General features: G+C 44.1%; 1 protein-coding gene across 1 annotated transcript in view; it reads right to left on the bottom strand.

Annotated features, from left to right (window-relative positions):
- Positions 1 to 5,512: 5,512 nt before the first annotated feature.
- The window catches only part of LOC118634537 (ATP-binding cassette sub-family A member 8-like), a 73,471-nt gene continuing 66,839 nt past the window's right edge, over positions 5,513 to 12,144 (bottom strand). The window contains exons 35-39 of the mRNA XM_036269129.1: positions 10,832 to 10,951; positions 10,244 to 10,384; positions 7,656 to 7,735; positions 5,933 to 5,988; positions 5,513 to 5,803 (exon numbers count right to left, since the gene is read on the bottom strand). Coding sequence (XP_036125022.1) covers positions 5,705 to 5,803; positions 5,933 to 5,988; positions 7,656 to 7,735; positions 10,244 to 10,384; positions 10,832 to 10,951 — 496 coding nt within the window. The 3' untranslated portion in view covers positions 5,513 to 5,704. The remainder of the gene's footprint in view (positions 5,804 to 5,932; positions 5,989 to 7,655; positions 7,736 to 10,243; positions 10,385 to 10,831; positions 10,952 to 12,144) is intronic.

The following is a 12,144-nucleotide window of genomic DNA, read 5'->3' as shown; positions in this document are numbered from 1 at the left end:
GGAAAAATTGGACAGGTATATGCAAAAAAAAAAAAAAAAGAAATTAGATGACCAACTTACACCATACAGAAGAATGAACACAAAATGAATAAAAAACTTAAATGTAAGCCACAAAACCATAAAAATCCTAGAAGAAAACATAGGCAGTAAATTCTCAGACTTTTCACGTCATAGTACTTTCACCAATACATCTCTTAGGGCAAGAGAAACAAAGGAAAAAATAAAAAATAAACAAATGGGATTACATCAAACAAAAAAGCTTCTGTACAATAAAAGAAATCACCAACAAAATGAAAAGATAACACACTCTATAGGAGAACATATTCAACAATAATACATTTGATAAGGGGTTAATTTCTAAAATATACAAAGAACTCATACAACTCAACATCAGAAAGACAAACAATCCAATTTAAAAAATGGGCAAAGGACCTCAATAGATGCTTCTCCAAAGAGGAACTACAGCTGGCCAATAGACACATGAAAAAATGTTCAACATCACTAATCATCAAATTAAAACTACAATGAGGTATCACCTCACACCTGCCAGAATGGCTACCATCAATAAATCAACAAACAACAAGTGCTGCCAAGGATGTAGAGAAAAGGAAACTCTCCTGCCCTGTTGGTGGGACTGCAGACTGGTGCAGCCACTGTGGAAAACTGTATGGAGTTTCTTCAAAAAATTAAAAATAGAATTGACTTTTGACCTAGTGATCCCACTTATGGGAATATATCCAAAGAATCCCAAAACACCAATCAGAAAGAATATATGCATCCCTATGTTCATAACAATGTTATTTAGAATAGCTAAGATCTGGAAAAAGCCCAAGTGGATAAAAAAACTGTGGTCTATTTACACAATGAAACACTATGCAGCTGTCAAAAAGAAGGAGCTCTTAATCTTTGTGACAGCATGGAAGGACCTGGAGATTGCTATGCTAAGCATAATAAGCCAGTTAGAGAAAGATAAATATCACATATATGTAGAATCTAATGAATAAAATAAACAATGAACAAAATAGGTCCAGAGGCATGGATGCATGGAACAGAATGACAGATCTCAGAGGGGAGGAGTTGGAGGGGATAGGAAGAGATTAACCAAAGAACACATATGCGTATATACATGATCAATGGACACAGACAATAATGTGGGGAAGGCCTGGGGTGGTACAGGCCTGGGATGGGGTGGGGACTGGGTGGAGGGGGGCAAAGAGAGGAAATGGGGGATATCTGTGATACTGTCAACAATAAATTTTAAAAAGAGGAAGAGCCCTGGCCAGTTTGGCTCAGTGGTTAGAGTGTTGGCCTGAGGACCAGAGAGTCACAGGTTCAATTCCCTGTCAAGGGCATGTACCTGGGTTTCAGGTTTGATCCCTAGCCCCAGTCGGGGTCATGCAGGAGGCAACCAATCGATGTGTCTCTCTCACATCAATATCTCTCTCTCCCTTCCACTCTATCTACAAAAAAAAATCAATGGAAAAATATCTTCAGGTGAAGATTAACAAACAAAAAGAGAGAGAGAGAGAACGAGGAAATGGATTTGGGATACAGTTTGGAGGTAGGGTCAACGATACCATTTGATGAGCTGAGGGGAAGGAGGGAGAGAGAAATCAAGGATGGCTTCTAGGTTGGCAACTAAGTGTTACTATTTACCGAGAAGGAAAAGGCTAAGGGAAATATATTAGGACTTCTATTTTGGACACATTTTGTTTGAGATGTGAACTAGACATTCAAATGGAGAAATTAAGCAAGTGGTTGGATATATGAGCGGGGCTCCAGGGCAAGGCCAGGGTTGGAGATATTTGAAAGTTTTGTTGCATTTGAACGATCAGATTCCAACACTTATTCCACCCTCCTTCCATGAACTTTCCAGTAAGTATTGTAGAGGCTAGAAATTTAAAATGGTGCAGTCTCCTGTCCTTCATTACAGGACCACCTTAACCAGTTCAGGGAGTCAGACTTCAAATAACCAACATAATAGGAATCACTAGCATGTTTTATACTTCTCATGAGTTCTCTAATGTTAGCAGAGCCACTTCAGCCTACTCAGAATGTGGATACAGATGACCTCTCACTCCCCAAATCAAGACTTATATCACTCAGACTCCCACTGGTTAAGATCTCAACATCAGAATCTCTATTTAGTTTGAGTCTCATGCATTTTTTCCTTGGATGTGAAAAAAAAGGTGAAAACACATATTTCAAATCATCAGAAAAACTGTAAGGAAATTCTGGAACTTATAAAAAGAATATCAACTCTTCCCCTTCCAAATGTTGCTATTTCCCCTGTGTTATGTGATGATAATGATTCGTCTCGCCCCTCAATCCTTTCACAGATGTGAATGGTCTCCTTGTCTGAAGTAGACAAAGGATGTCTCTTGAGACATTCAACTCTCACCATCGTAAAGATATTTTCATATCTTCCCTGTCCCCTTAGGCATCTCTCATTCAATGTAATATATTACTTGGCCTCTCTGGGATCTTGGAAGACTAAGTGGTGTTTTTTTTTTTTTAATTGTGGGAAAAATTCTCTCTCATGGTTTTAATTCAACAAAGTCTTGGAAAAGGTTTTAAAAGTGTCATAGACCTAGAAAGAAGAAAGGGATACAAACATGTGAGCAGAACAGGAATCACAAGCATAGAAACGAGAATAAGAGGAGACAGAGGCCAATGTTTCCTTGCAGTTATATACCTGGGTGAAAAGTAACAATGTTGGTCATTAACCAGGAGTATTGTCTCTACCATGACAAGCAATTTACTTTAATTGAACGTTTCCCGTGAATACATTTTGTATGGTCTCTACACAACCAGAGAAGAGGCAAAACCAAGGAGGTTAAATGAATATTATGGAATATAAGTGAGACGATGATTTATAAAAGGATGGACAGAGTAAGATTGATGATGCGAAGCAGAAAGAATGATCTTTTGCACAGCAATATGTTTCCTGACTTCTATGGTCTAAATATGTAAGTGGCTGTGACATGTTGAGGGTAAACTCTGCAGTTAATCTGTGCTTTTAGTTCTCATTGGCCTCAGAAATGTCAACAACTGCCATCTGGTCATCAAACATTTCAAAGGTCACCATCCTCCCTGTAGCGTCAGATTCCTGGTAATGGATTTCCTTTGTAGATGAAGAGGACCAAACGTTTTGTTTTGGGGGGAATACTGATTTTAAGTTGTTTCTTAAGAAACAAAAGACTCAGAGAGAAACTCTGACCCTCTCTTCTTTACTGCCCAAGAGATTCAAATAGGAAAACCTACTTCGGGAGGAAGTCTTAGGATGTTTACCTTAGCCAATTTGAATCCAGTACAGTAAGTGGGGAGGCGTTAGTGTCCCATTGTCTGTGAGTCACCTAGGAAGAACGTACCTGTGATGTGTGTTCTGCTCCTCAACTACCTATGAATCCCCTGAAATCTAATAGCCCATTCTCCCCCTTTTCTCCCTTGTCCAAAATGACATATAGACCCCGTGTTGCCTTGCATCTTTGCAATTTTCATGCATATGCGAATTCCCCATGTGCATGTATTAAAATTTGATTTTTCTCCTGTGAATCTGTCTCTGCTAATTTGAGTATTAGCCCAGCTAGAAGAACTTCGAAGGTGGAAGGAAAAGTATTAATTTTTTTTAGCTCGCACACAGATATATATATATCACTGGACGCCAACACCGGACTTTTGTTCCACATGAAGCCGCATGAAGAACTGGGCAAGCTTCGCCTTGCCAAGAGCAGGGAACACTTAGGCTCAGGTTTGACATAATCATCCGTTTCATTTTCCCAAAGACCTGTTTGTCTGTGCTATCAAGGCTGGTTCAATCCAGAGGCTGAATAAAAAGCTCTTTGATCGCAAAAGTTTGGCTTGTCCCAGGGTCTCTCTCCCGCTCACTGGTTTGTATTATTTCTTTGGGTTACAATGTGAAATCCTCCATTAAAATACATCTATTCAGTGTTCTATTTACACACACCTCCTCTGGCCCCTGGGGAGGGAGTTGAAAACACATCCACCTTGATGTGTCCTTGAGAAGTGAAGGAATTGGAACAAGAAGGGAGCTGTCCCGGGCATAGCAGAGCTCCCTGGAGTCCCTAGGCACTGGTAACAGCCGGGCAGCAGGTTGGCAGTGTTGCTGCCCTTGTTATTTTTGGTTGTCATAGTAACCTTCAGCCATGGGGACTGAGATCTCCATGTTATAGATGAGGAAACAAGATCTGCACAGATAGTAGACAGTAGATCCAAGATTGAATATAGGCCACGCTCTGAATCACGGGCCACACAGCAGCGTTCCCTCGAGGTAGGAACTGAGTTTCATTCATCTTTTTCTTCCTAGCACAAGGTGAATAAACAGCTCACACGAGAGCCTGGGAAGGCAGTCCAGGGAGGGAGTGCTCTCCAGAGCAGAATTTTCTGGGATGCTAAGAATTTTTTGAAAGGGATGAAAGGATATGCAAACCACTGGCAAGAAAGCTCAGAGACTCATCTTCACAACTTGGAAATCCTTGCATTTATGCATTTATCACACCTGGTAGGTTTAGAAAATTTCCCTAGGAAACGTCGCTGCTTGCCACCACTTTTTACTTCCTTACTCATGGTGTGGTGTGGTCTTTGTTTAGACCTTGGTAGCACATTGATTAAGGCAGCAGACTTGCTCTTATATGGGAAATTATTTTTAATTGGATAGCCATGACCTTGTAAATGGGAGGCCGATGAGTCGAGAAGAAGACACATGAAACAGACATTTCAACACTGAATATATGATTTATTTTATATTTTCCACCAATTTGGTCATTTGACCTGTTACACTTATCAACTGCTGAGATGAAGTGGCGGTATTCGTAAAAGATCAGATACAATTGATGAAGATTTAAAAATACAATTAAAATAGGACTCTGTTGGTTTATAGAAATAGAAAAAAGTATAATAAATTCCTAAGAACAAGTTTTTAGTTTTTCAGACTATATCTATATGATTGATAGTGTTGCCACTAGATATATTATCAAATATATTAATATCAGATATCATGACCAATGAATGATGTTTTAATGTTTCTAGTCATAAAAAAATACATTAAAATCTGTTTCAATAAGTATGATACTTTTTGACATGGTCACTTAAATTATTACTAAAAAAAAAAAAACAGCTCTACAAAGTATCAAACTTGCTGAAGAGTAAACAGCTGGATTTCTCAGTTTAGGTTAGAAAAAAGAGTTTTAAGTTTTCCATAAAAAAATTAAACAGTTTGTATGTAACATTCAGAAACTGAAACAATCCTATAAAAGTAAATTTATTTATTATTTATTAGAACAGAAATATGGGATCAGGGTGACCTACAGAGACACAGAGGCTGTTATTGGGAGGTGGGCTCAGTTGGGTGCCTCTGTCCCTATTCTTTTTTTAATCATCACCTGAGGACATTTTTTTTTTTTTTTTTTTTTACCATTTTGGCCAGGGACCGAACTGCAACCAAGGTACATGATCTTGGCCAGAATTGAACCCGCGACTCTTTGGTCCGCGGGCTGACACTCTAACCGCTGAGTCAAACCGGCCAGGGCTCTCTGTCCCCGTTTTTACTGTGTTTATCTAGCACTCGCTCCACCACACCAAAAGCCATGTCAGTGTTTCCATTATAGGGTCTAAATATAAACCCTGGTGCTCTACAAGGAAATGCCGACCACACGCTTGAATGGAAACACGGGTAGTAGGGGTGTCACGGGTCTTCCTGTGGGAGCAGCTTCCACTTCATGGAGGATTCAAATTCATCATCAAAATTCTTCAGCTCCTGCTCCTTGGAGAGCTCCAGGAAGACCTGAGAGGGGGTAAGGAACAGAGAGAGGGACGTCGCATTGTCTCCTGTAGCTCCAAGTGAGTGGAAGGTGCACATACTTATTGTACATTTATATTCCATGGATGCCACCAAATCACCGCAAGGACCCACCTGCTCCAGGGTGGACTGAGAGAGGCTGTACTCCTCCAGGTCGAAGCTCTGTTTAACTGCAGAAGGATGAACATTAGGGGGTTGAGTGTTTTTATATTCAGATGGTCTTAGAAGTCAGCACAGAATACAAATGATAATTTTTTTAAGTAGTAAATGAAAAGGTCAAGGCATTGAGAGCTGATGGTTTAAGTACAGCACGCAGCTGAGAGCACGGATGCATCCACTAGGTTAGGGGAGTTACGCTGGGATGCAGCACCGTTTCTGAGGTCTCTGTGGAAGGGAGGGAAGGCCCGGAAGGCCTCCTTCCCTGCAGGTGAGCAGGGTCCCGCACAGGCCGCACAGGAAGAGGTGGAACAGACACGGTTTATAAAGGGTCGCATCAGAAGGTTGCAGAGGAAGATGTGTGCAGTGTGCTAGGGAGCAGGTAGTCCTCACGGGCCTCTTTCCGTCCGTGCAGTTGGACCCAAATCAAGTTGAAAACCCTTCTCCTTGACCACAGTGGACTGGGCAGGGGGCGAGAGCCCGGATGAGAGCCCAGCAGACTGGACATACGCCGCCAAGAGCACCAGGTGGGAAATACACCACCAAAGGTGCCGGGCTAGGACTGGCTGCGCCAGCCTGGGGAGCCCTCAGAACGCTGGGGTGCTCCGTTCAGAGACTGGAAGGAGGAGGCATCCCCGCGACCACGGATGCTACCCACACGAGTAAGACGAGTCTTCCAGAGCCTGGAAGCTCGAACCTGTTCCTCAGGGAAGGTGTGAAACAAGCGAAGAGACCGCCGGGCAGTGACAATGAAAGAAGAGAAGGGGGCGGTCCAGCCGGCACAGGAGAGCAGCCAGGTCAAAGGGCTCGGCTGGCAAGGACGCCGTGAGACCGGCCGCGACAGATGCACTGCGGTCAGTTTAAAGTGCAGCAGACACAAGAAGATCGTCTTAATGACCAGACAAGAGGTCAGTTTTTCAATATAGATCCCAAAGCAAAATGATAATAATAATAATAATATGCAAGTCTACATAAAATTTAATTTAATTTTTCTTTATTGATTTTAGAGAGCGAGGAAGGGAAAGAGAGAGAGAGAGAAACATTAATGAAAGAGAACATCAATTGGTTGCCTCCTGCATGTCCCCCACTGGGGATCAGGCCCACAACCTGGGCATGTGCCCTGACTGGGGATCGAACCAGTGACCTCTTAGACAGCATTCTTCTTATTCTTCTTCTTCTTTTTTTTTTGTTCAGGTAGAGTGGGGAGTGGGGAGAGAAACATCGACGTGAAAGGGACACATCGAGTGGTTGCCATCCGCACAACCCAACTAGGCCCGGGGACAAACTGCAACTGAGGTATGTGCCCTTAGCAAGAACTGAACCCGGGTCTCTCTGGACCGCAGGCCAATGCTCTAACCACTGAACCAACCCGGCCAGGGTGACAGCATTCTTCTTAAATGCACGTGTAACTGAATTTTGACTTCGCTTGTACGAATATATATACAGAAAGACACGGAAAAGACCCAGAAAGCAAGAGAAAAATCACTCCCATTACCCCACCCCCACAAAGACACACAGAATTCCTCTACTTCCTTGATAGTGTGCTCCTCAAATTCAATCTGCGACTTTAACGTGTGCATTGAACATTATAGCACATTTTGGGTTTGTCCCGGAGAGGGGTTATTTTATGCTCCGAGATGATCTGCTTTCAGGCTCTTATTTCAAAGTGCATCACTCTTACCGCTCTCCAATTTGAAGAAGGCCTGGGCCAAAGGTCGCACATCCTCCATCGGCAACTTATAGACCATCAGAGACGAGTACCTGGGCGGAGAGGAGGGAGAGAGGGGCTGTGATACCACCTGTGACCGATGCAAACGGATTCAGCATCTCTCTGGGCTTGGTTTCTGCAAGTGTGGTTGGGTGTAGGTAAAATGCATAGGGGGGAGCCATAGTAAAAAAAAAAAAAAAAAAGAAGGAAGTTCACACAGAAAACTGGGGATGGGAGTCAGACTCAGGTTAATGCCCTTGGCCACTGGGATGGAGAGGGACAGCAACAGGCCAAGGGAAATGTTCAGATCTGCCCCAGTCACCTTCTGCCTCACTTTCTTTCTTTCTTTTTTTTTTTTTTCATCCTCACCCGAGGACATTTTCCCATTTCTTTGTTCAGATAGAGTGGGAGGGAGAGAGAGGGAGAGAGAGAGAGAGAAACATCGACGTGAAAGGGACACATCAAGTGGCCGCCACCCACACGACCAACCAGGGCCGGGGACAAACTGCAACGGAGGTACGTGCCCTTAGCGGGAACCGAACCCGGGTCTCTCTGGACCACAGGCTGATGCTCTAACCGCTGAGCAGATTGGCCAGCGCTCACCTCACTTTCTCAGCTCAACACTTATTCCGTGGCCTCATCCTCCAACCAGGCCCTCACACCAGGGAGTTTCTTCAAGTTTCCCAGTTCAGGCAGAAACCTGAGTCTATTCTCCAGAGAATTTATAGCTCCCCCACGTTCCCCTCTCCTTCTCAAACTGCTCTCTTAATACAGGATAACATAACCGAGTCTCTGATTAGGAGACTAGAAATCTCTAGAATGCAAACACCAAACAATGTCCGGCAACGATTTTTAAAAATAATTAGTTTCTCAGAGCAGTTTGTCTTTCCATCATTTGAAAATCAGGAAGATTTAGATTTCAAGCCCTCAGATACGATGCCCGATATTGATGGAGCAATTGTTCTCATCCACTGTGCTCATTTCCTGTCCCTCTGTGACATGTTTCTATCGAGTCCTGGGCTGTACGACGAGTTACAACTTGGCTTTTCTCTATACTCCACTGTAGAAATATATGTTCTGACCTTGTCATTATGACATATTTCTCTTGACTATTTCCCTCCCTAACTCCTAAATTATCTGTCTTCTGCAGTAAATTGTAGTTGTTAAAAATGACCCTAAAGTTAATCTTTGTTTTTCTTTGGTGCAATACTTTTATGAGGACTGTTCCATATTGCCAGACTCCAGATAAAATTGAAAATATTAATAGATTTGAAATAAAATAATCATTTTTATAGCTGAGTTCTGTCACTTCTTAGCTGTCATGTGACCTAACCTATCTACCAGTTTCCATTTATTAAGGTCCTTGCTTTAATTTAATTTGTGAGGGCCAGACTCTCACAAATGCCTTTTTGAAATCATCTCATTTTTCACTGGGGTACCAGAGTCCACTTTAGGAAGTTTCAGTGAGGATTAAATAAGATAACCCAGATACTTCCCCAAACAGGACACACAAATGGCCAAGAGACATATGAAAAAATGCTCAATGTCACTAATCATCAGAGAGATGCAAATTAAAATGACTATGAGGTATCCCCTCACACCCGTCAGAACGGCGGCCATCAACAAATTCTCAAACAACAAGTGTTGGCGAGGGTGTGGAGAAAGGGGGACTCTAGTGCACTGCTGGTGGGAATGCAGACTGGTGCAGCCACTATGGAAAACACTACGGAGTTTCCTCAAATAATTAAAAATGAAACTACCGTTTGACCCAGTGATCCCACTTCTAGGAATATATCCTGAGAAGCCTGAAACACCAATCAGAAAGAATATATGTACCCCCATGTTCATAGCAGCACTATTTATAATAGCTAAGATCTGGAAACAGCCCAAATGTCCATCAGTAGACGAATGGATAAAAAAGCTGTGGTACATATACACAATGGAGTACTATGCAGCTGTAAGAAAGAAAGATCTCTTATCCTTTGAGACGACATGGAGGGACGTGGAGAGTATTATGCTAAGCAAAATAAGCCAATCAGAGAAAGATAAGTATCACATGATCTCACTTACTTATGGAATATAATGAGCAATATAAACTGATGAACAAAAGAGATTCAGAGACATGGAAGAGGGGGACAGACTGACAAACCTCAGAGGGAAGGGGGGAGGAAGAGATAAACCAAAGAACTTATATGCGTATATGCACAACCAGTGGACACAGACAACAGTACAGTGAAGGTGGAGTGGGGGAGCAGAGAGGAGGACATCAAAGGGGGACAAAGGAGGGACATCTGTAATAAAAATATAATTAATAAAGTATTTATAGAAGATAACCCAAGACCAGGACAGTAGCTGGCACACAGTAGGACCACAACGCGCAACAATAGCTCTCACGTCCGCTCTTCTCTAGATCACTTTCTGCATATCCAACAAACCATTTCTTTCTTTCAGATTTCCTTTTGGCTACACATGGTCATGACCACATGAATGACTACACATCAGTGAAACTGACCGGGAAAAGCTGGCATTTGATACAGATCAAAGCCGGCCACCAACTTTACCTCTCCTGCCGAGCAGCCTGGGGGAAAAGCCGCAGGATTTCGCCGTGGAGGGGCTCCACCTGCGTGGGAGTCTTCACCTTCATCTCCAGCAGGTAATCTTTGCCAAATTTGTTCTTCAGGTGCTGGATGGAACCGATGCATCTGGAGGGAGGAGGAGGAGGAGGAGGAGGAGGAGGACAAGGAGGAGGAGGAGGAGGAGGAGGAGGAGGAGGAGGAGGAGGAGGAGGAGGAGGTCATAAGAGAAAACCATGTAAAGTACAACATTTGAGACTTGTGACTTCCTACCAGCCTTTCTGAAGCCTCAGACATGGGGCTCCTGCAAAGCCAGCTCTGTGGTGGGGCCATTAAGTCAGATCCCAGGCTGGGGTCCACCATGATCCCCAGCTTCTCCTCTCTAATCATGGGGCTCCAGTGAAGAGGAGCTAGTTTTTCTCTTCCAAGAAGGGAGAAAGGGATGAAGAACAGAGGAGAGTGAAGAGACAGAGCAGGCATTTGGCGATGCTTCACTGGTAGAGCTGCTCAGGTGGTCCCAGTTCCTCGCAGCGACCCCTCTGCCCACCTGAGGGTCAGGCGTGGGCTGACACCCACCTCAGCCTCCCGGACACCATGATGGCCACGCGGTCGCACACGGCCTCGGCCTCCGCCATGTAATGGGTGGTCAGGAGGGCGCCCCGCTCCGTGTTTCTAACGGTGGCCCGGATCGCCTGCCTGCAGCGTGAAGAGAACATCTGCAGTCAGGGGGCCTCCGGGGTCATCGGAAACGGACAGAGAAGAGCATTTCAGCGGGAGGGGTGTGAACGGCTGAGATCGAGCAGGGGCGAGCGGGATGAGGACGTGAGAGCTGCTCCCCTGGAGGCAGGCTAGGAGAGGGGTTCACCGAACACAGGTGTTGTGAGGTTGTCCTGAAGGAGAAATGCTGAGCCAGAGACTGTTCAGCACAAGTCTATACAGAGGGTACAGAGTGGTCACAGCCTGGCAAAGAAAACAAATGCACAAGAAACATTCGTGACAGCAGTCAGCCCCCCCCCTTCACATCCTGATGCAAATGACCTTCTCACGAGCAGTATGGCCACTGGGTGATTGTGTCATAGTGTGTCACAGAGATGCACCATCGCTACGGACACGTCAATCAAGCAATCACAATACTCAGAGTGGGTATCCCTAACCATGATTGTTTTTCCTTTAATGAGAAATGCTTAGAAAGCAGCAGGAAAAGATTTTTTTTTTGCAAAGAATTGGCTATACTAATGATATTGAGAGTTTTGTTTTGTTTTGTTTTTTCCCTACATTAAGAGACAGTTTAAGGGAGGCGTGGAGTTGGTGGCTGTGGCCTCTGGCTGGGACGCACTGGGTGCAGGGGTTCGAGCCGGAGCCACGCCTGTAGGGGGTGGGGTGGGACTGACCGTTCCTGCCGCGGGCTGTGCGGGCTGTTCTGCTTTATAAGCTGTTACAGAGGTGGGTTTGAACCCCAAATAACAACATGGGAAGCAGCATTGACATAGGTATCAGCCCTACTGCCGGTAAAGGAAAAATAAGAGCTGTTCATCGAGGAATTATGCTTTTAAATACCCCACACAAGGGAGGAGCTCTTTATGTAGCAGCCAAATCAATGCCGCTAGGTTCACTAGGAGGTCAAGCTGAAAAATGAAGGAAACGTATGATGAATTTTTTTTTTTAATCCTCATCTGAGGATACTTTTCTATTTATCTTCAGACAATGGGAGGAAGAGAGAGGGAGAGAAAGGGAAAGAGAGAGAAACATTGACGTGAGAGAAATACACTGACTGGTTGCCTCCTGCATGACCCTGACCAGGGCTGGGGACAAACCGCAACCAAGTTATGTGCCCTTGGCCGGAATCGAACCCAAGACTCATTGGTCCGCGGGCTGATGCTCTACCGCTG

The sequence above is a fragment of the Molossus molossus genome, unplaced genomic scaffold, assembly GCF_014108415.1.
Source record: "Molossus molossus isolate mMolMol1 unplaced genomic scaffold, mMolMol1.p scaffold_m16_p_19, whole genome shotgun sequence".
Lineage (NCBI taxonomy): Eukaryota > Metazoa > Chordata > Mammalia > Chiroptera > Molossidae > Molossus > Molossus molossus.
Note: the sequence above shows the minus strand (reverse complement) of the source record. Positions and strands in the feature narration are given on the sequence as shown.